At 36.5% G+C, this 24895-nt stretch overlaps 3 protein-coding genes, 3 long non-coding RNA genes and 1 pseudogene across 9 annotated transcripts; 4 read left to right on the top strand and 3 right to left on the bottom strand.

Moving 5' to 3' along the window:
* The first annotated feature begins 1832 nt into the window (after positions 1–1832).
* Positions 1833–3677, top strand: LOC147923730 (uncharacterized). The gene is made up of 3 exons (XR_015586002.1): positions 1833–1939; positions 2491–2619; positions 3375–3677. It is a non-coding gene; the product is annotated as an uncharacterized LOC147923730 (long non-coding RNA).
* A 572-nt stretch (positions 3678–4249) lies between these two features.
* LOC147923728 (uncharacterized) lies at positions 4250–5964 on the bottom strand. 3 transcript variants are annotated; one of them, XR_015585999.1, is made up of 3 exons: positions 5608–5954; positions 4882–5028; positions 4250–4642 (listed from the first exon to the last, which is right to left on the bottom strand). It is a non-coding gene; the product is annotated as an uncharacterized LOC147923728 (long non-coding RNA). The 3 variants fall into 3 exon arrangements; XR_015585998.1 differs by having other exon boundaries at positions 4250–4483; XR_015585997.1 differs by having other exon boundaries at positions 4499–5028; positions 5608–5964.
* Positions 4940–5335, top strand: LOC147923729 (uncharacterized). Its single transcript, XR_015586001.1, has 2 exons — positions 4940–5074; positions 5170–5335. It is a non-coding gene; the product is annotated as an uncharacterized LOC147923729 (long non-coding RNA).
* Positions 5965–12580: 6616 nt separating the features above from the next.
* LOC104757731 (BAHD acyltransferase BIA1 pseudogene) lies at positions 12581–14118 on the top strand (annotated as a pseudogene). Its single transcript, XR_015586163.1, has one exon. The product of XR_015586163.1 is annotated as a BAHD acyltransferase BIA1 pseudogene (transcript).
* A 151-nt stretch (positions 14119–14269) lies between these two features.
* On the top strand, positions 14270–15132 carry LOC104759656 (uncharacterized protein At4g04775-like). Its single transcript, XM_010482562.3, has 2 exons — positions 14270–14638; positions 14706–15132. Exons 1-2 carry the CDS (start codon positions 14564–14566, stop codon positions 14982–14984), a joined length of 354 nt encoding a protein of 117 aa, XP_010480864.2. The 5' UTR covers positions 14270–14563; the 3' UTR covers positions 14985–15132.
* Positions 15133–15294: 162 nt separating this feature from the next.
* On the bottom strand, positions 15295–16383 carry LOC147923727 (uncharacterized). The gene is made up of 2 exons (XM_087496534.1): positions 15434–16383; positions 15295–15347 (listed from the first exon to the last, which is right to left on the bottom strand). Exons 1-2 carry the CDS (start codon positions 16341–16343, stop codon positions 15295–15297), a joined length of 963 nt encoding a protein of 320 aa, XP_087352660.1. The 5' UTR covers positions 16344–16383.
* Positions 16384–22220: 5837 nt separating this feature from the next.
* LOC147923726 (uncharacterized) lies at positions 22221–22538 on the bottom strand. The gene has a single exon (XM_087496533.1). The coding sequence runs from the start codon at positions 22536–22538 to the stop codon at positions 22221–22223; it is 318 nt and encodes a 105-aa protein (XP_087352659.1).
* Positions 22539–24895: the final 2357 nt, after the last annotated feature.

Raw genomic sequence — 24895 nt, 5'->3', positions numbered from 1 at the left:
TATATATGTATATTTGATCTCTTAGAATAATATTTCTATTAATAAATTAGTAACAGTTTTGTAATTATTATTTAAAAATAAAAAAAAATATAACTAAGTTGGCTTTATACATAAACTTTTATTATAATAAAATATTATATGCACTAATAATGAAATACATAACCTATTACTTGTATATGTGATTTTTGGAAAAATATATACACATAACAAATTTTAGTAAACAAAAAAAATAAAAATAAAAAGGTTTTCTCCAATGGTCAGTTACTTTAGCGGATTTTAACTAAAACCGCTGGATAAAAGTATGTTGAGATGTTGATGTGCGGTCCTGTGTAATATTACACCTACAAAACCGCAAATTTTTTTATTTCTTTTTTGTGTTGAAAATCGCAAATTGTTATATTTGATCTGAATGGTGTACAACATGTGGTTTTTACTTTATTCTGTTCAAATACGCTTTCCCTATGTCGCCAATCACAGCCTGAGAAAATTAGTTCCTCTAATTCAAATAATTAGTGTAGTATTTTCATTAGTTCTTACTTTTTAAACAATCACACAAATATTCTCATTACTTTATTACTTTATGGGGTCTCTTCTTTTTTCTGTTTTATCTTTAAAAAAATAGCCTATTTCTCATTTTAATATTTTGTCAAAAACTAGCGTTATTAATAGATATTTTATAATTCGACCAAATTATATAGTAAAATACTTACCAATATATTACTTTTAACAAATTATTGTTACTTTTAGTTAGGCATGTCAATTAGGGCCAAAGTCCGCGGGCTGGCCTGTCCCGGTCCTGAAAAACATCAGACTCGGATTTAAATATATATGTCCAGAAAAAGATCGGGCCTTCCGGGCTCAGCCCGTTTGGGCTATAGGGTTTTTCGGGCTTAGCCCGGCCAAGCTCGGACCAGCCCGGAAAGCCCTTTAACAGAAATATTTGTACTTTTATGTTAACATTTTTGTTTGATTGCAATATTTGATTAATGATTTATTGTAAATAAAGTTTTAAACTCTAATCATAGTTTTCATATTTACTTAGTAACCTTATTTAATACTTTTTAAAGTTATCTATTATATTTTATATGAATTATATATTGTTTTATTTGGTTAAAGTATTAAAATTTTATTTAGTTATAAACTTTTTCTTGTAAATTAAGTTGGTTGTAGTAAATATAGATAAGTTATTAAAATTTTGATTGATTTGTTTTATAGTTCACCTTTAGACACTGCTTTTTAAGGCTTATAAGTTTGAATTTTTGATCTCTAACATAAGCCCGGAAAAAGCCGAAAAGCCCTGTAGCCCTTTTAGGACCGGACTCGGACTTTGAAATATAGGCTCGAAAATATTTCGGGCCGGGCCGGGCCAGGCTCAAACATTTGCGGGCTTTACAGGTTTCGGGCTGGACCGGGTCGGACCAGCCCGATTGACACCCCTACTTTTAGTATTAACATATAAATTGATAATATAGTACCAAAATATATTGTTAAAATTACTAAAAATAAATTGATAATATACAACCAAATTATGTTGTAAAAATTATTTCAAATTCTATTATATTAAATTTTACAAATAATTATATGCACGGGTCAAAATCTAGTGGTCATATAATTTGTATGATTATAATAAGATTTATTATATTTTGAGTTGGAGCAAAACAAAAATCAGCCGAAGAAAGACATCTAAAGTCATTGTTCCTTTGTCTCTTTCCTCCTCTCTTCCTCGGTTCTTCCTCCGTGACCTTTAAAATTGGTCTCTTACTAATCTTTTTTCGTTTCTTACCACCTTCCCTCCACTAGATCAACCAATCATGTAATTATATAATTAACAATTCTATGTGTTTGCCTCCGATTTTGTCTTATCCCATCACGAATGGTTACCTAAATGGAAAGAACTACTCTTATCTATCTCCAAGGCTGGTTATTCCGTAACAATTGTGTAAGAACTCTTTTTCTCACTGAGTTTGCTACTTCTTAAATTGATTTAAGTCTCTTATTTTGGTGAAAATAAGTTTTTTTTTTTTTTGAATATTATTGATTCTGCTATATAATCCATATAACTATATCCTCTGTCAATACAATTTTGTTTTTTTTTCCTTTCAAAATTCCATTCTCCATCTCCATCAGAAACTAAATAGCAAACATTGCCTGTGAGATCTCTCTCCACTTCCATAACCGAAGATGCATTTGAGCCATCTTCTTCTCGAGGATCCGAGCCTTCCAAATCCATGAGCTCTCTCACTGCTTGATGCTTTAAAATCCTAATTCTTTGATATGTAGCAGCTCTTCATCGAATTAGGATTTCGCATGGATCGATTGCTCATAGTATATTTGTTAGGCAATAATTGGTAGTGACACAACATGAGTTAGGCTTTAGGTATAAATAAAATAAAAAGCTTACAAATATACGTCTGATGGTTTCTCTATATTAAAATTTAGACATTTTTAGATGGCTATATTGGAAGACTTACCTCCCAAACGAACATGCAGGTTGATGAAGTTAAAAGAGATGATGTCATTTGCCTGTCAAGGAATGCTGCTACTTTGGCTGGTTCTCTCACTCTACATGTCTTTCAAGTTCATATCGATCTGCCAACTCTCACATAGAAGGATAAGGAGGTCAGAGTTGCTTCTAACCTCTAAATCTCAACATTTTATATTGAATCATATGTTACATTCAAATATTAAATTCATATGAATTGCATGACTTCTCCTCTTGAATTTTTGGGACCGGTTCATTAGATCCTTTTTCACATAAGAGTGAACTTTGTACCCTGAAAATGACATAACAGTAGGTTAGGTTTATGAACATAAATACTGCTGAATGTGTATGTGTGACAACCCGTCCTGTTGACCCCACTAGCCCACCGCTAGCTTGCCCCCATAGGCCCGAAGCTGGCCCTGCAAGGCATCGATCCTAACCCCTCACTGGGCAAATGGAACTATTCATCCAAATCCACAGTAGGTTATTGGTGCACCAGGCGTTCCTCGAACCCTGGTCCCCACCCTTTAACAACCTTCCCACAGGAGAAGCTGTCACCAATTGATCTGCAGGTCAATTGGTGGCAACTTGTCCTGTGGGAAGGTTGTTAAAGGGTGAGGACCAGGGTTCGAGGAACGTCTGGTACACCAATAACCTACTGGTGGATTGGGATATCCACAGTGATGGGTTAGGATCGATGCCCTGCAGGGCCAGCTTGGGGTCCGTTTGGGCGGCTAGCAGTGAGGCTAGCGTGCTAGCAGTGAGGCTAGTGGGGTCCACGGGACGGGTTGTTACAGTATGTATACAACAATATAAGATCTTTATGTTTACCTTGGCATCATCGAGTATCATGTCAACTGTTTCACCAAACATTGGTGTATATGTCTCCCAGGTATGAAGAACCCTGAATTGCACTTTCTATGAAGTCTTGAAAGGCTTCACATCTCGTAGGATGCAGTCATTGCGAGGTATGTGTTTCAAAGCTTGTATTTGAAAATTGGTGAATGTGTTATGATTGGGTCTATGCGTTTCATGATGATGTTTATAGGTGATTCATATATTAGCGTTTAGGTTAGAAGCAATAAATGATAGATTTCTTGTGCAAGCACAAAAATCTTTGATACGCATAATTAGCATTGATTTTTTGGTATCGATTTAGCTATGTTCGATGTTTATTTTTGTTTTTTTGGTAAGTGTATTGTGTGGCAAATATGGTAATTGTATGCTAATTATAAGGTGACTGGAGAATTATTAGTCAAAATTTCAGTGATTTGCATTGTGTGATTTAGGCAGATATTAACATTTAAACATATGCCATTATTACCGTTCAATTAGGCCTGGGCATTCGGGTATCTGATCGGATTCGGGTTCGGATCTTCGGATTTTCGGATTTTCGGATGTAGAGATATAAAACCCGATCGGGTATTTTCTAATATCGGGTCGGGTTCGGATCGGGTGTCTTCGGGTTCGGGTAATTTCGGATTACCCGAAGTCATTAAAAAAAAAATCTTTTTTTTCTGTCGTGAAAGAAAAAAAAAACTTTCTATCTTCCTCTTCTTGTCTCTTTCTTCTTCGTCTCTCTTTTTCAGCCAAAAACCCTAGATTTGTTTATCCATGACCAATACTTCAAAAATTAAATCCTTCAAATTCCCTACCAAATCTAATATCTATAGCAAATTGATTCATATTTATCTACCAACCTCACTTACTCTTCAAACTCCACAAACTATCCTTTTTTTTTTTGTAGATCTGCTTATCATCTTCTTATAATTAAAAGAAGAGTACGTTTTTAAAAATGTCCGAAATCCTCACTGTATTTACAGCAATTGCCACTGAATACATATAAAAGGACAATGAATCGATTAATTGAGCAGGGTAAATGTGTCCAAAAATTTAAAATACAAAAACCCCGACCCATTTAACGTAGGATCCGCGTCTTTTTCCAGCAAACCCGGTTCCATCTCTTTTGGGCCTCACACGAAAAAGGCCATATTAGCATTCCTATTTAATTATAAGAAGATTGTCCATCAGCCCATACTTGACACTATCGACAATCAATCTCAAGAATATTCCAAAGGATAAACTATGGAAACTATAAACACAATATTTACTGTATCAATCCCGCCCTCAAATCTCTCTGCATTATCTCCATTTGCCTGACTATCAATCAACATTGATTTCAAATTCAATCACAATCATAATTTAATCCTAAACAGAACCAATAATCTCGCAATCATCAACCACTCAATCAATAACGGATCCTATACGATACCCTAAACTACTAGACCACTATAAATAATCCAACATTAAACACATTCATCACTCATCAAGCAAAAAAAACATTTCTCAAGCATACAAGTCATTAGAACAAGAAACCAATGGTTGCATCTTACGCTTACCTCCGAGAGACGTGAAGCCAAAATCACTCAGTGATGTCCAGAAGCAGCCAAGTCATCTTTCAAAGAAAGAAGCTGTTCTAATGAACAAACCTCGGTACCCATAAGGGCTATCATTCACCTCACCCAAAATCACCAAGCTCGACCCGACTATTCCAAAGCACAAGCAAACAAATTAATTTTGACATCTCCAATGGTTCGTTTTCTTATACTTCTACTATGATAATACTGTGTTATATGAAGCCCTTCTATATGTCGTATTAAACATGCCCTTTTAAAAAAAAATGCCAGGTGACTCCATTTACAAAGTGAGTGTTGAAAAGGAGAAATCATATATTATTACCAAGCAAACTTCAATCATTATGTGAGCGATTTCATCGACAGATACAGAACTATATATATATGAGTTTGTTTCTAAACTTTATCGAGATTGATTGCTAATATCTTAGCTTCTTCCTTTTTTTTTTTGGATCATAAAGTGGCACCTACGAAACAAAACAATTGTATATATATATATATATGAAATTGTCAAATCTAAATTCACTAAACAACCCAAACCTTGTCTGTATTTTCTTCTATTAACAATCCTGTAAGAATTTTTCTTGGCCAACCAATTAAGTTGTTGAATTCTTAACAAAATTGAGTACATAATCAATAGGTTAACTCTTATAACAATTGGCTGTCCAAGAAAGACATATTAAAAAGAGAAGAAGAAGACAAAGAACTTACGGCAACGCGATGACTATAAGAATAGCTTAGCTATTCGAGAATCAATCGAAAATTTCGAAGTTTGATCCACTATCCGCCGATAAACTCTTTCGAGAACACCACTACATATCAATCAACAAATTGACTACGAACCCACGATTTCAGCAGCATACAATTCCGATTAAAAATCTCGACAAGGATACCCATACATGGCGGCTGTGTGGTAAGGTCGTTGAGTAATTTCATCGGAAATCACTAGGAAGATGCAAGAAAAATTAGAAAAGAGGTGTGAGAAGATGGGAAAGTTTGAAGAATTGTAAAAAGAAAAAATAAAAGAAGAAAACGTCTTTGTCGTGGAAGAAAGAAGAAGAAGAGAGAAGAAAGAAGGTCTATGGTCCATTTTATTAGTTAAGGCCCGAGTGATTAGTGGGTTTTTTTTTGTGTATTTGTATTATTGTCTTTATTTCATATATCACACAGATTTGTAATAATAGATTAGAATTAATTAACTTACAAATTATATCCATATTTTTTATACTAACCCAAAAAAATATTATACACACCTTTTTACTTTTTAACAGGTAATTTTACTTGAATTTTTTTCCAAACAAAAGTATTTTTAAGTTGTATATACATAAAAGATATATAAACTAACCCACCGTATATAATTCTACAATACGAAACAAATTTAAAAATTTACAAATTATCCAATAATAAGTTTTAAAAATTCTAATTTTAAGTTATAAATTATGTAAAACATAACAAAAAACGATATTGTTTTGTGTTGTAACACGGGTCCAAAAAGTGATAATTTAAAACTTAAAATATTATAAACATTCAAAACTTATAGAGTATAAATATCATTGGACGGAACTATATGGTAGGACGGGTTTGGACCGACATTCATATCACTTATAAAATAATTTCACATGGTGCTACAACATGGGTAAATCATTTCGTCCAGTGATTTTTTACACTTTTTCATATATCCATATATCCAATAACACATACCATTAATTACTGTAAGAATATATAATATTATAACATTTATATTAAAACTCAAAGAAACTTGATATATATATATATATATATATATATATAAGTAAAAGATGAAAAAATTGCTTCGTGGTATACCACTGAGAAATTTGTAAAATATCAAACAATAAAAAAAATTATAATATGTAATTGACCATTTTTATTAAAAAATAAAAATTATCTAACTCAAACAATAGAAAAACTGTCACAAGACATTAGAAAGTAATAATATGAAAACAATAGTCATTTTAACAACACACAAACTCTAAAAAATATATATTCCAATTCACAATACTAATATTAAATAACAACACTACACCAATATCAATATATGACCCCAAGAAAAACATAAACCTACTAATTCACTTTGATAAATAGTAAAACACTAAAACTTACACTTAAATTCGATGTATAATACAATAACTCTTACCCTAAATAACTAACAATCGAAAATACAGCAAACCCACAATATATTAAAAACACAATATATAGGAAAAATAGTCTCTCGATACTGCGGATTCAAACCTAATAGAGATTAAATAATTGCAAACTAAAATTTACTTAGTAATAAACATAAAAGATTATAACTCATAAATTAGAAAACATTTGACCCGCGGTATACCGCGGGTTCGAACCTAGTGTTTCTAGTAAAATTGATCTGGGTAGTAAAAAAACGATTATAGGTTCTGTTGATTGAGAAAAAAAAATAAATCAATTTTAGAATACATAATTAGATATATATATATATATATATATATATAAATAATTAACGTTTTCATACTTTGACATAAAACTAAGGTGGCAGAATGGTTTATGATGCACTAGTAAATGCCTAAGGTATTGGGTTCAAATCCACTTAGATGCATTTTTTATTTATTTCGAGTTAATTCGGATATCCGATCGGGTTCGGATATTACCCGAACCCGATTGGATATCCGAATTTCAAAGAAACTAAATCCGATGGGGTATTTAGTACTATCCGAATCTGAACCGAACTGCCTATTTCGGGTCGGGTTCGGGTTCGGGTTTCGGATTCGGTTAAAATGCCTAGGCCTACGTTCAATTATGGATATTTTTAGGCTATATTCCTCGATTAGTAACAAACAAACAACTATTACATTTTTGTCTGTTTTGCAGGATTTATCCTATATGCAAGGCCCAACATGCATACAAAATATTTTACAATAGTAAGGCCCAATTTTAAATCAATATCCATGCAGCAGGATAGGTTGTCAGATTATCCGGTGTGTAATCGGATAAACACGCGGACCCTACAGCTAAAATCAAATCTTTAGTTTTTTAAGTCATTTTTGTCCTTCTTGATTTCAAGAAAGTGTCTCCTTTCTTAATAATTCAATGGCAATTTGAGTAATTAGATTATGAATTTTGGACATTCTCCAATTTGTACTTCTCTTATAATTATAAGAAGATGATTTCTTTAATTTCAGGAAGACCGTCATGAAAAGAAAAAAAGAGCATTAGGAAGGAGTCATTGACGTTTAGGAAGAACTCCTTGAAATTTAGGAAGAAGTCATTGACGTTCAGGAAGATCTTCCTAAAACATCATGTTAAATATTTCAGTTTGCTACGTTTATTGTAAAACATCAATATGTGCACATAATCAAATTATTATACATCACTAATGAAGTAATATGTGAAACAATAAAGCAAAAACATATAAAGAGATTTAAAAACACATTTTTAAAAAAATTTGGAAGGATTCCGTAGCTTTTAGGAAGGTGTTCTTGAATTTTAGGAAGGCTTTCCATAATGACGAACTCAAACTTCCACTCAAGTGCCCATTTTCCCATCTTCATCATCAACTCTCTGCTTTGTTCTTGAAATATTTGTCATCATGTATATCATCAATCACTTGAGTTAGAGCTGAAAACCTTATTCAACAACATGATCAGTCCATGAATTCAATTTTTTGTTTTAACATTACTTCAAGAGATATCTTATATATCACCCCACATTTAAACTAGTTCTGCAACACTACCAGATTGATTAACCTTAATACCACAAGAAACACTACCAAGTTGATCTATGCCATTAGCAAATAATTCAAAAATCATAGCAATCTAGATACCTACCAGTTCAAATCAGTCCTTCTAATCTCCATCTCCTTACAAGCTTCACTATAACATACTTATAGAAGCTTCAAAGCCTTGATTCATCAGTTTCTTATGCTTCTCTTTCCCCATTTCTGAAAAATGTGTTCTACACATCATCTATTTTTGACAAACAAAAAGCTCACTCAAACATTACAATAACATAAAAAAAAAGTTTAAAGAGTGGTGTTTTTTGTTAGTTAACTGACTTGCAATGATTTGAAACGAGAAGCAAGACTAAAGAGAGCTTATAAACAAATTCCAGAGTCCAAAACTCCAATTGATTTGATATTTTATATTTGATCCCATTCATCATTGGTAACTCTCTCTCATGTTCCTCATTTGCACTTTTAACATCCCTACACACAACAACAAGTCAGAATTTACAAAGAACAATTTCAACATCTGACAATGAAAATTCCAAAAACTCAATCCTTACTTCAATTCTTACCTTGATTAACAGATTCGAGAATAGCGAACAAGATTCTCTCACTGAAGCTCGCTGTCGCTGAGTCCGTATTTGTGGCCGTGGGAATTTGCAGGACTGAAACGACGGTGGCGGTGGATTTGTTGTATGCAAAAAATTGAGCTCGTCGTCTTCATCAACACCACAGTCAAATCGAAATCTATCGGTTCTTCCTTCCAAATCTAGCTTTCGTTGTGAAAACACAAGCTCCAAACACATGCTCTTTCCTCGTCGGAGATTTTGCCAATTTCGTACGACCCTAAGCTTTTTTGATTATTATTTTTTTTGGGAGATTCTCAAAAATAGCACTCATTTAAGTTTTTAGTCCAAAACTAGCACATATTCTTAAATGTTCCAAAATTAGCACAAAATTATATATACAAAATCAAATGTTTTTTTTTTCACAAAATAGCTTCTCCTTTCTCTTCATACGCTTCATCTCCATCGGAATCATCCACATATCAACTCCGGCGTTTCACCTCCACGCCGAATCAATCTGATGAGTCTCCAATAAGAATATTATTGCGAGTCTCTAATTCCAGGTAGAGTCGAAGTACTGAAGTAGCGATGGATCTCGCGACGATGAACACTGGAATCAATGAGAGTAAGGAGAAACATGTGGGATCGACGGCGTAGGTCCAGTGAAAGGCTGACGGAAGTGGTGGTGGTGGTGAGAGCAGAGAATAGCATGATGATTCAATTGAAGAAGATTATGGCTTATCTCATTCTCAATGCTATAGATCCGATTCACCACCGAAGAAACTCGGTTGAGATGGATTGATAAACTTGGTTCATGATTAGGAATACGTATATACTCTTATCATTGACAGATTTCATTTGCTTGTAAATTTTTATGAACATTTGCTAAAACTGTGTGCGTCATATTGGGAGGTTCATCAGGAGGATCTGCAATAGTTGTTGCAGCAATACAGTGTATGATATTCAGGAATGACTCTTTGCGATTTAGGAAGGTCTTCATGAAAATAATGTATAGTGCTCTTACAGCCTACACCTAGGCTTCTATCATAGTATTCACGATGTGCACAAAAACAAATCATTACCCCACATTGATGAGAAAATTTGCGATACATTGAGGCAAACATAAAAATGAAAAGATTTTAAACACATTTTTTAGATTCAAGACATTCAAAAAAGATTACATAATATTCATAAACGTGAATTCACACCAACCATGTTTTGAACACATGAGCTTAGGGATTATGTTAAATTACATTGTCTTACATTTAGGCAAAACATAAGATAGGAAGCCTAAGTATAATTTAGGAAGAACTACTTGAAATTTAGGAAGGAGTCATTGACGTTTAGGAAAGTCTTCCTATAATATCATGCTGGATATTCATATTTGCTATATTTATTATAAAACACCAATATGTACACAATATCAAATCATAATATATCACTAATGGAGTAATATGTGATACAATAGGGTAAAACACATATGAAGATATTTAAAAACACATTTTTAAAAATTTAGGAAGAATTTCATAGTTTTTAAGAAGACATTCTTGAATTTTAGAAAGACATTCTCGAATTTTAGGAAGACTTTCCATAATGACATGTACTCAAACTTCATCATCATCTTCATCAGCAACTCTCTGCTCTCTTTTCTTCCCCTCTATCTCAAGACATTACACAAATCAAAAAACACAACAAAGATCAAGTATCAATCAATCTCAAGAACATCAACAAGTTTCTAATGTAAAGAAAATTTCCCTCCTAAGTGTTCTAATTATATAGCATAAACATCACCTTATCAAGATATATCTAAAAGAATCTATTTGTAGTTATATCGGTATCAAATCCTTCTACTCCTTTGACTGAAGCAACACCTCCTAAAAACATGGCTTCAGCTCTGCATTGCCCAACCCAAGAAATCAATGAAATCAATCTAAACACGCATTAACATGAAAACAGATTCATAAATTGATTTGCCAAAGCTTTTTTACCTTTCCCGTAAGAGGAATGGAATCATCCACAATGACCCATCTCAGCAAAAACATCAACGACAACACGTCTAAAAAACTTCTCACTGTTACAAAGGACACCATAAATATCAAACAGAACCACCGATACTTTCCCCCAATCATCCGCTGTAATTTTAGCCAGAAGACTCTCCTCCGCCACACTCACTACCGTCGACGACAGAAGTACTGTTTAGCTTAATTAAACTCTGATCTTTGATCGAAATCCGGTGAATAAAGATGCTTTTGATGTGGATTTTATTGTAGTGGAATCAATCGATCGATTTGGCAATTAATTGAAAAGATCTGAGATCCAAAATGAATATCTCAGTTCAGAATCTTCACCGTAAGCTTTGTCGGAACTTTGAAATCCAAAATTCGTGAGTTTAATTTTAGGAAAAAATGAATTTTGTTATTTAAATTAAATAATAATCTCACTATATAAATGCTAGTTTTGGAAAATTTGAACATGTGTGCTAATGTTGGAAGAAAAACTTAAAAGAGTGCTATTATAGGGTATTTCTCTATATTTTAAACGATTTCAGTAAATTATTAATAACTAAGATTTGTTAAGTGATTATACTATTATAGTCTAGTGGAAATGATAAGTCTACTAAGAACATATACCATCACAATCATTACGGATCCAGTTATGGTCCAATAGTGACAAAAAAGTAAGATTTAACCAGGATTAATTTGTTTTTTACATAATCATAGTTTAATTAAACTAATTCGATATGTAAAATATTTTAATATTATTGATGTGTTAAGAAAATTATTGTATGTTGATTTACTGTGTTGTAACATTGAATTAATGATATTTTAAATTTATATTAATCTGAATTATTGTTCAATATTTTTCAGTCGATGTGGAATACTGTATACACATTTTTTATTCATCAATTGAGTAATATATGTTCATTTTAAAACTGATTAATATATGTCAGTTTTAAAAAATTGAGTTACATCATATAAAGAAAAAAATCAAAATTTTTATTAACTAAATATATTATATAATAAATAAAAATATTTAAATATAAAATCAAATAAAAGTGAAAAGAAAATCACATATTTATGTTTTAATTAAATAGAGGATTTTCTTATTTTTAAAAATCTTAACCTACAATTGATTTTGAAGATTTGGTAACTAATAATATTAAAGGCAATGGTAAATAATTCGATAATGAGTATTTATTTCTTAAAACTGATTCAAAAATACTATATAGATACAAACATTTAAACTAAAATCTAATTCTAAAAAGCAAAAGCACCAAATCTGTAGTCAATATCAAAATCCAATGAATTTAATCTCTATGGATTTCATCTACTTTTTATTTAATAATAAGATTACAAAAGATAACATTATGCAACTATATAATAGAGAATGTTGTCCTCTTGAAGCAGTACAAGCTATTGCATTCTTTTAGAAATCAGAGAACAAAGATGGAACTTAACCTAGAGGAAGTCAAAAGAGAAGTGATCAAGCCTGCTTCCGCTTCTGATTCACCAACACCTCACAATGACCAAATTCAACTCTCCATTGTCGACTTCTCAAATCCAGAAATTTACGTCTCTACAATCTTCTTCTACAACAACACCAATGATCTCAACTCAGAGACCACCTCCCAGAAACTGAAAACATCTCTGTCCCAAACTCTCTCACGTTTCTACCCTCTTGCTGGTCGCATAGATGGCAGCTCCATTACCTGCAACGATGAAGGAGCCGTCTTCACAGAGGCACGTACCGATCTGCTTCTCTCTGATTACCTCAAAACCCTAAACACTGATGAATCTTTCGAGAAACTCCTTCCAACAACTGCTCCAGGAGAATCTCCAACAGCCTGGCCGTTGGTTAATGTCAAGGTCAGTTCCTTTGGGTCAGGATCAGGTGTAGCGGTCGCGGTCGGCATCTCTCACCTGATCTGTGATGCGGCTTCACTTTTCACTTTTGTCTCGGACTGGGCCGCTACAACAAAAGGGAACTCTAATGATCTTACGGTGAGTAGTCCTCTCTTTGCATCGACCACTATCTACCCTCCTGCGAAGACCTCTTTTCAGGTCCCCAAAATGGACGCTCTTACTGGTTCCAGTGAGAAGTGTGTGACGAAGAGGTTCGTCTTCGAATCATCTAAGATCGCCGAGCTTAAAAGCAAGGCAGCTAGTGAAACTGTGGCGGTTCCTACACGTGTGGAAGCTATTTCGGCATTGATATGGAAATGTGCCACAAAAGCAGCTTCATCAAGATGCAACTGGTCATCCATGATAAATCTAGCCATGGACATACGTCTTAGGACGTCTTCTGATATTTTGTCACAAGACGCTATAGGAAATCTACTAACGTCCTTTTTTTTCAAGAAAGAACCAGGGAGCGTCATGGAGATCGATCAGATCGTGGCTCAATTCAGAAAGGCTAAAGAAGGAGTTAATGAGATGATCAAAGAGAGTGCTACTAGAGCCACGCTTGGACAGAACTTGATGAAAAAGGGTTTTGAGTTCTTATTGGCGTTAAGACCAGACACAAACTTATATGTTGTGACTAGTTGGTGTAGTAAACGTTTTTATGAGGTTGACTTTGGAATGGGTGTTCCCGTTTGGATAGGACCTAGCATTGCTAGTATCCTTAATAATAAGTTGTGTGTCTTGTTGATGGATGCAAAGGATGGGAAAAGTGTAGAAGCATGGATAGGCTTACCCGAACAAGACATGGCTGTGTTCATGCGTGATGAAGATTTGCTTGCTTATGCCAGCCTAAATCCGACCATCCTCATCTAATTGAGGATCGACCTAGTGACATCTAGGTTTGGAGTCGAGGAAAAATAATATCTTAAAAAATAAAAATAAAAAAAGTCTTGGGTTGAACAAATGAGGACAATCCCTTTTATCTATGTTTTATTTACTTTATGGAATTTTATGGGGCCGACGGCCTATTTCCCCACCAGAACTATCGTATCGAGTCAGATAGAGCCCGTTCTTTACCCCCGGTCTATATGTCCCCAAAAAAAAAGTTCAATGCCATTTTCCCCCCGAATTAAAAGTCAAAAGCTATATCTCCCCAAGTTTTGATTATAGCGGTATAATGTCTAAATCCGAGACCAAACCATATATGTCCCAAAAATAAACCAATTGTTGAACCAATTTCCTCCACCAACCCGACCCGTTTATCATAAAACCCAAAATCCCCAAATAAAACCTAAAATCAATTTTTACTTCTTGCATAATCGATTCTTCTCTTGAATTTGCTTCTTCTTCTTGAATTTGCTTCTTCTTTCACGAACTCGAGTAATACAATGAGTAATGTATCAACAAATTCCACCGAATCAAGTTTCCGTGCAAGAGGAAGGGTTATCGGTGTGCCAAAGAGATGTTGGTGAGGGGAGGGAATCATGGCTTTGACATCGAAGTCCGATTCGAATCCGTACCGGAGATATTTTCGGTGTGGGTTTGTAGTAGCCAATAAGGTAACTGTTTTTAAATGTTTTTTGATTTGTTTTTCTAATTTCGTGTATAACATTTGGGTTGTTGCAGCTTAGAAACGATGAACACACATTCAAATGGGTTGATGAAGCTTTTGTCAATGAGGTAGATACATTAAATGCAAAGACTGTTGAACTTGAGAAGCCGCTGAAAGAGATCAGAACAGAGAGGTTTGAGATGGATAAGATGGTTTATGAGAAGATGGAGAAGGAGATATTTGAGAAGGTTGAAGATGCTTTGGATGAAGCCAAATCAAGCAATAAGAAAATGATGCTTATCATAGTCTTCTTATGTATGATCATGATTGGACTCAGTAAGCTACTAGGTTGAACAAGAGATTCAGTGTTGTTCTTAGTTTGTTGTTGCTATGAAGACAATTGGTTGTTAGTTTGTTGTTGCTATGAAGACAATTGGTTGTTAGTTTGTTTTTGCTATGAAAACAATTGTTGTGGTAATGAGAATGAGAAGTTAAATTTCAGAATTATGATCAGTCACATAGCGGTTCATAAAACATTCACCAAAAGACATCACTAGCAAGTTTTAAGAAGAGACAAAAGACAAAATACATAGGGAATTACAAGTCTATGTGGTCGAAAATACATTGAGGCAACCACAAAATTAGAACCCTATTTCTACTTAGCTACTTGATTAAGCTTGAGTGAGTGAACCTTGACTTGGTTCCCCTTGACTTGGCTGCAAAACAAATTTAAAACATTGTAACATTAGTAAACCAAAACAAACTCCATAAACTGAAACCATGAAAAGGAAAATACATTCACCTTGGCAAACTATTGGATAAATATCATTGTTAGCATCCCTACCTAAAGCTACCAGAAGCTGTCCCTTGACCTTATTCTTTAGGAAGCAACCATCCATTCCTATTAGAGGCCTACAAGTCTCTTTCCATGTTCTTCTTATGTTGTCAAAACAAACATAGAACCTATCGAACATGTCTTTCCCATCATCAGTCGTCACACATTCAACCTCTACTTGTGAATCCTTGTTTGATTCTAATATCTCAGCAGCATAATCTCTTAATCTAGCAGACTGTTCATCATACTCCTTCTCAATCCACCTAAGTGCCTTCTTTCTAGCCGCCTGACACTGATGCCTAGTGACACTGATCTTCCACCGTTCCTTTATGATTTCTTCCATTTTCATTGGCATGAAGTACTCAGGATTATCTCTAATCTTATCAAGAAACAACCTAGCTATATGATTCACCTTAAACATCTCACATTCTCCATTAGGAATACAACTATGCTTATCATTAAACTTTCTAATCCTCCACATGTTATCACTTGGCAAAATCGCGGCATATACCTTCCACTCACACTTTGATCCATCAACTCCATTACAACCAACACATATGAAGCCAATTTTATCTTTATCATACCTGTATTGCTTCAGATTGTTTCCAGTTCGAAGAACATAGTCCGTCACTGCCTCTTTGAAAGCGACACCACTGAAGAATGTTTGCTTATCGTACAAATGCCCATCACCGCGCCTGATATGTGTATGAACTGGCTCTTCTCCATCACCATTTTCTTCAGTGTCACTCTCCGGATACACATCATGGCGGACCGGTGGTTCGTCGACGAACTCGTTGACCAACTGGTCGATGTGAAATTCATCTCTGTCAATGGCTTCTTCATCGAAATCTCCTGCATTTGGAACGACAATCGCCATTAACGATGTCTTCCCTAGGGAATCTAAGCTTCGACTTTGGGTTTTCAATCTCTAGGGTTCTTCGCTCAAGGGTTCTTTGCGAATTTGGGGTTTTTTGTTTTAGGGATTTTGGTGATAATGGATAATAATATCAAGGTATATCGGGTCGAAATCGGGTTTGTTTTGGTATAAGCAAGGTTTAGTTTTTTCTTTATCGGTTAGGTAAATAGTAAACCAATCCCAAACCACGATTATGGGTTAATTGATGTAGAAGAATAAACTCGGGGAGATATAGCTTTGGAACTTTTAATTCGGGGGGGAAAATGGCATTAAACTTTTTTTTCGGGGACATATAGACCGGGGGTAAAGAAGGGGCTCTATATGACTCGATACGATAGTTCTGGTGGGGAAACATGGCCATCTTGAGGTATACTCTGTCTCTCACCTGAAACTCAAGATCTCTCCTCCTCCTATCTGCATAACTCCTCTGCCTATCCTGAGCCTCCTTCATGTTCAGCTTGAGAACCCGAATCTTCTCTGAGGTCTCCTGAACAAAACTAGCACCAAACATGCTCCTCTCCCCCACCTGAGTCCAGCATAATGGTGTACGACATGGCCTCCCATACAAAGCCTCATAAGGAGCCATCTTAATACTCGCCTGATAGCTGTTGTTGTAAGCAAACTCTACCAGGTTCAGGTGATCTGCCCAATGGCCACCCCAATCCAACACACACATCCTCAGCAAATCCTCCAGCGTCTGGATCGTCCTCTCTGACTGTCCATCAGTCTGGGGATGATAAGCTGTACTCATATGCACCTTAGTGCCCATCTCTGCCTGAAACGCCTTCCAGAACACCGAAGTGAACTTGGAATCCCTATCAGACACAATGCTCGCTGGCACCCCATGCAACCTGACTATCTCCCTCACATACTTCTTAGCCAAGACCGCTGCTCCATCAGTCTTCTTAATGGCCAGAAAATGTGCTGACTTGGTCAACCGGTCCACAATGACCCAAATAGCATCAAAGGTCCGTGACACTGGCAATCCCACCACAAAATCCATAGTGATCATATCCCACTTCCACTCAGGAATGGGTAAACTCTTCAGTAACCCGCCAGGAACCTGATGCTCAGCCTTCACTAGCTGACACACATCACACCTCGAAACCCAACTAGCTACATCCTTCTTCATCCCGACCCAATGATAGTACCTCTTGAGATCACGGTACATCTTAGTCGCTCCTGGATGAATGGACAACTTGCTCGCATGAGCCTCTCTCAGAATCTCCTGTCTCAACTCCTCATCCTTGGGCACACAAACCCGACCGTGCACCAAGATAGTACCATTATCTGAGACCTGATACTCTGAATCCACATCCTTAGAGGCATTCACCAGCCCCAAATCCTTCTCCTGAGCCAACCGCACTCTACTCAGAAGATCTGCTCTATCTACTGCTTCCAAACCCAACAGTTCCTGTGAAACAGCACATAAGCTCAACGCACTTATCTCCCCTACCAGAGACTCCATCTCCTGCTCCTGAGCCGAAGCTACCCTCTTCCGACTCAGAGCATCTGCAACAGTGTTAGCCTTTCCAGGATGATAGGCTATCTCCAAATCATAATCTGCCACAAGCTCCATCCACCGCCTCTGTCTCAAATTCAGCTCAGGCTGAGTGAATATATACTTCAGGCTCTTATGATCTGTAAACACCTGTACCTTTGCACCATAAAGATAAGACCTCCAAATCTTCAGGGCAAAAACTACCGCACCCATCTCCAAATCATGAGTAGGATAGTTGCCTTCATGCACCCGCAACTGCCGCGAAGCATAAGCAATCACCTTCCCATGCTGCATCAGAACACAACCCAACCCAAATCTAGATGCATCTGTATAAACCACATAGGGTTCTCCCTGCTCAGGCAAAGCCAACACTGGCGCAGTAGTCAACATCTCCTTCAGGCTTGCAAAGCCTTCCTCACACTCTTCTGACCAGATAAAAGGAACATCCTTCCCTGTCAACTTAGTCATAGGACGTGCTCTGCTTGCAAACCCCTGCACAAATCTCCTGTAGTACCCTGCCAATCCAAGGAAGCTCCTGATCTCTGTGGCATTTTGCGGTCTAGGCCAATCTCTGATAGCCTGAATCTTCTCTGGATCTACAGAAACCCCCTCTGCAGAAACAATGTGACCCAGAAAGCCCATCTCACGCTGCCAAAAACTACACTTGCTCAACTTGGCAAACAACTTCTGCTCCCGCAGCTTCTCCATAACTGCCCTCAAATGCACTGCATGCTCCTCAGGACTCTTAGAATAGACCAGGATATCGTCGATGAAAATGATGACAGATACATCCAGAAACTCCTGAAACACACTGTTCATCAATCTCATAAACGCTGCTGGCGCGTTAGTCAATCCGAAGGGCATCACCACAAACTCATAGTGCCCATATCTCGTCCTGAAAGCAGTCTTCCTCACATCTGCCTCATCTATCGGTATCTGATGATAACCCGACGCCAGATCTACCTTGGAGAACCAAGTAGCACCCCTCAACTGATCCAACAACTCATCGATCCTAGGAAGAGGATACTTGTTCTTCACAGTGACCCGGTTCAAACCCCGATAATCAATACACAACCGGAAACTCCCATCCTTCTTCTTCACAAACAACACCGGCGCTCCCCACGGTGATACACTAGAACGTATGAATCTCTTGCTCCATAAATCCTCTAGTTACTTCTTCAGCTCAACTAAACCAACACTCAAGTATGCCGACATCAACTCGCCCCCACCTGAATATCAACCCTCTTGTTCCTCCAAAAACCTCTAGTAACTTGCCAGTTAGGGAATCTTCCACAAGTTAGCTTATTCCAAAGATAGCTTTCCGCTTGGCAATTCTCCACAGCAAATCACAATACGAACATAATAAAACAAACAAGTACCATACGCTCGCATATTCTGATTCACCGCTTCAAATACTTTGCAGGCCGCTAACTCAAGCCACTTGACTTATTCCCTCCAACAAGCTTACCAAAACTTTGAATCTAGCAACCCTGTCCATCTCCAATGAACTTCATCCAACATCGTTGCAACGATTAGTTTCTCCTGCCATGAAGGCTTTCCGTGAACTTATGTATCTGGCAAACATGCCTCTCCTGAATCAATCCTGCTGTAACTCCCCTTCCCAGGACTCCGGCACCACTGGCCTCACAATCCTGGCAAAACAGCCACACATTCATAACCGCTCTGGTTCATAAAACCCTGGCCCAACGGCCAACATAATCCTAAAATCCAAGATTAAACCACCGTAAATCTCTCGAGGTCTACATTCAATCGTTATGTTTATACTCACGTCCTAGGAATTGCTTGCTCCCAACTCTTCCACTCTTAGGTCGAAACCTTCGAGTCATACCGATCTCACTCTCAGACCAGCGTCTTCGAGTTATACCGTCTCACTCTTGGACCACAATCCTCAAGATCTCGGTATCAGGGGAACTACTCATCCCCTCAGGAGAACAACATCCCCTCTGCCACTCTCGGAGCCCTCAGCCCCTCGAGCTATCGGTATTCAGGGGAATCACCATCCCCTCAGGAGCAACAATCCTTAACGACTATAAACATCTCTCGACACAACTACCTCCTGTGATCCGAGTATAACATTGCAATGTTACACCTGCCCACTCAACTTATAATATCCAACTGGATTAACCACCAAGCAGAGAAATATCTGCTCCAACTGCATATGTCCACATATCCGCCTCTCTAGGCCCGATACCTCTTGAGACTAATCTCATACCGGTCATCTACAACCGCTCCATCCTCTTAACGTAAGTTGGAAAGTCCTCAACATCCGCAGCCCTCGACTGCACCCCGCCACATGTGGCACAACTGGAGCCTACTCTGGTACCCCTCTCGGTAACCGCTCCAACAGCACGCCAACAGATCCGCCAAGCGATCATCTCGACCCTGGGCTCCACCTGCTGCAACCCCACACCTGGGTTCCCAGCACCCCCGGCACGCTCACCGGCTAATCCCCTCTGGTCCCTCCTGATACACTTGCGACCCTCTGACGTACCTCCTCGTGGAACTCTGGACTACACACTCGCTGGCCTCGGGACCCGCCCGACAATGACCACGACCACGGCCCCGTCCACGACCAACAACTCAAACACCTTAACCACTGATCTTCCAAGAACAGAGGCTAACAAGCAGAAAACAAATCAATACCACACAAAGAAACATAACAATAACTCACCGTGGAATCTCATTGAAGGCCCGAAGAGGATGTTCTAGGACTCCATGCCACACATAATTGACTAACTCACATAATCAATCAAGACATGCAATCCCAAACATCACAACAGAAACCTAGTGAACCCAAACCTAGAACCGTAAGGGCTTTGATACCAAAATGCAAAGACCGACCTTTTTTTTTTTAATAAATAATAAATAATATATATATATATATATAAATAAACTACAACTAGTGGTCCCATATCCACTAGCCACCTAACCATATTCACAATCAACAGCGCAATAACATAAATCAATATTCAATAATAAACCAATAATAACCAATAACAATCTGATATTATAGCAAAGGCAATATTCCAATACCAAACAACAAGAAACATGAAACCAGCAACCTAGCAATGTTTCTAATGACTCAACTCTAGCAACCTAGCAATGCCAGACAACATCCAATCGAGTCCCAAGAACATCCTCCTCTTCATTGCCTTGATTCCACGATCACACTTTGCCTTTACCTGCACCACAAACACAAATTGAGATGCATGAGTATTTGATAAACACTCAGTGAGGCAATCCTCCCATCTACTGGGCTATACACACAAGCAACAATGATTCCAAAGTTCCAAAACAAGCAACAAACAAACACACAAACCAGGAAATCAATCATCGTCTCGCTGGAAGGGATGTGTCGACCGACACCAGCCTAGTGTCGACCGACACTGGCTCAAAGGTGTCGACCGACACTACCCTACAGTGTCGATCGATGCCAAATTGCTGGTGTCGACCGACACCAAGCTGTATCGATCGACACTCCCTCTGCAACTGCGATCCGCGCGAAGTCGAGAGTCGAATCTCGCTCCCAAATCTCCTCCAAAACACCCAATACTCAATACCCAAGCCTTATACCTCCTTAGGAACCTGTATCAACCAATCCCAGCAAGAAAAACACACAAACAAGCAACAACAAGCAAGAACAAGGGAATCAAAGGCTTAGATTAGCCATGGTCATGCACTCACCTTCTAAAATGAAAATGAACCGTTAACTATCAAATCCCTCCGGTGAAAAGCTATTCCTAGGCATCACGAAGCTTCCCACAAAATTTCAGCACGATCAGATCTCAGATGAAACCGCAATCGATCCCGAAACTCCCGCTGGTCTCAATCCGCGACTGAGAAGAAACGCCCCACGAAACTGTCGATATCTCCTAGAATATTAACCCAAATTCACTTCTGTAAAAAGGAGAGTGTACGAAAATCTCTTAGCTACAACCCTACCAAAACTCAATACCTTTCAAAACGATGTAAGTATACAGATCCACCTTCTCCCAAACCCTGACGATTCTGTTCCTTTTTGCTTGAACACCAAAATCAAGTTTACTCTTCCTTCTCCTCTTTCTCTTTGTTTTCAGCGGCTAGGCAACAACAAAACACGACCTAGGTCGTTCTCCCACTTAAATATCACGGTTTAATGGTTTTCCCTAAACTAAACCGGTCCAAATCGATTAAAAACTCAATCTGGTCGAACCAGAAAATCAGTGGTGTCGAACGACACCCCCTTGGTGTCGATCGACACCCTCACCCAAAACACTCAAATTGGTTTGCGGGTGTTACACTAACTCTGAATGAAGTGGGGATGCACTGCGACGTTGTCATTTGGCACCCATTACCAAAGTCTGATTCTCACCTTCACCACACCACCATCCTAACCCTGAATGTGGTTTTGTGGCTTTCCACGAGCCATCAACCTGACAATGAATTAACAACTCCGGCGTAATCAAAGAATCCGTCAAAACAGTGTCAACCCTTGCAGTTAATTGGGATTCCTTCCACCACAATTGTTCATGTAAAGCCTGATTAATGATATCCATTGGCTCTGATTGTAATCCTTGAAAAACTTTTTTATTCCTATCCTTCCATAAGAACCAGACCAGCCACGGAATCGAGCTATGAGTAGTTCCTAAAGCCATATGTGCTAAAACTTTGCCATATATAAAATCTAAATTTGAATAGATTGAACCAAATGGGAACTTATCCGTATCAGGTCCATAAAAAATCCTCTCCCAAACCTGACGTGAATGAGGACACTCAAATAAGGTATGGTTAATAGACTCTTCCTCCAAGTCACATCTCTTGCATATTATATCACAATTAACTCCCCGGGAGGCTAATCGCATCGTCACCGGAAGAGAACCCGAAGCTATCTGCCAGAAGAAGTGTTTGATTAATTTTAGGTGGTGCCGGAAGATCCCAAGCCTTAGCCTTCAGAGCATTAAAATTGGGACCATACTCAATTTCAGCCTTCATATCTTGAGCTACCTTATAACCTGACTTAACCGAATACCGACCAGATTGTGTATAATGCCACACCAATCGATCTGGTCTAAAAGACTTGCTAATAGGAAAACTAAGAATAGTTTGAATATCCTCCGGATCCATATATTCCTGAAGTATAGGTAAATGCCATTCTGTAGTCCGATGATTAATCAAATGGTTTACCATTAAATTTGGATGAAGTTGTTGTCCCCTACCGTTTGCAGGTCGAGGGTGTTGATCAGGGATCCACGGATCACGCCAAACCGATCTGTTTCTTCTTTTTTCTTTCGTGTATCTATAACAAAATATCAAAATCTATGCATGAGAACAAAAAGTAAGATTATTATAATCATCCGAAAGTAAAAGAACCACGACGACACAAAAAAAAAAACCGCGAGAACCATTAGAGTAGTTCATCGAACTATGTTGAATCTATATATACATTTTTAAGTACATTTTGGGCTCTACCTTTTTATTTGTACTTATTTAAAAACTTATTTTCAAAGTTAATCTCTTAAACATTTCTAAAAATAGCACTTCAGATTTTGTTCCTTAAATATTTTATATTCTATTCTAACTTAAAAAAATTACATCAAAATCAATATGGAACTAGAAACAATGATATATTTAACCACACTTCTATTGTGTTTTGAAGATATTCTATCTCTGAATCATTTGTAAATAAAGAAAACAACAATTCGATTCCCATTTTGTTTTCCAATACCTGTGAGTTTTGATTCTTAACGTAAGAATAACTTCGATTCATACTTATTATGTATTTAGATCCCTTATTTTTGTTATAATAATTAAAACTCAAAATAGAACCTCAAACACTAAACAAAACAAACTAAATATAACAAACAAATAGTCATGAAATATATTGCGGATTAAAAACTTAGTATAAATATTACCGTAAAAACAGCCGGAACATTTTAGTTATTCCTCTGTTTACAAAACATCTAATATTTAACAAAAAAATACAACATAAAATATAAATAATAATAAAAATTATATGCACTCGGTGTACCGCCGGTTAAAATCTAGTTACTCTACAAATATCTATACTAGTATTTTTGCAGCAATTTTTGCTCAAAAATATATTTATGGAAATATTTACCATTGAATGCCATTTAATGCTTATACTCATATCCAAACAAGTTTAGTTAACTCTTCTACTATCCTTATAACCAAACAAAACTAAAATATTTTAAATTTCCATATATATATAATGTTCTATAATTAATATAGATATTTAGAAGATATTTCCATATTAAAAAAGATTATTCTCCTATCATTTTTTTTTAATTTAAATGTAGTGAATCATCATATAATACATAAAAGTTAATAAAAATGTGTATTTTTTTACATATATTGTGATTTGAATTTTTTTAAACGAACATATATTACTCAATTAATACAAAAAGTGTGTGTTCAACATACATATTTAGTAAATTTACCGTATATAGTCAATTATTGAATTTTAAGAAGTTTATAATTTATACTGATATATCTAAATTTAATAAAAGTTTAAAATTATGAATATTTAAACATATTAAATTTTCAAAATAACACAAACGAGTTATATTACACGACAGGTTATATGACATTACATGATTGAATTGATAATACTAAAAAATAAAATATCATTAATATGATACTTCAATACAAGTTAAATCCTCATTTTACTATTTTAACAACACCAATATAAAATATGTCGAATCAAACTGATTTAATTAAGATTGTATTAAACAAAAATTATTGTGCGGTATACCACAAATTATATACTAAATAACTAAAATTAACAAAAAAGTACATTAGCAAAATTAGTATTAAAATAGTAAAAAAATAGTAAAAAAAAAACTTAATACCGCAGGTCGTAATCTAGTATCATACTAAGAATCGATCATCATACCAATTGATATCACCATGACTGTGCCGGCTTAACTACAAAGCCAACAGTAGGACCACCCTATATATATGTTTCATAAGTAAAAGGGTCTTTAATTATTAT

This window comes from Camelina sativa, chromosome 17 (genome assembly GCF_030686135.1).
Source record: "Camelina sativa cultivar CO46 ecotype springtype chromosome 17, ASM3068613v1".
Lineage (NCBI taxonomy): Eukaryota > Viridiplantae > Streptophyta > Magnoliopsida > Brassicales > Brassicaceae > Camelina > Camelina sativa.
The sequence above is the reverse complement of the archived record's forward strand: the minus strand, read 5'-3'. Positions and strand labels throughout refer to the sequence as shown.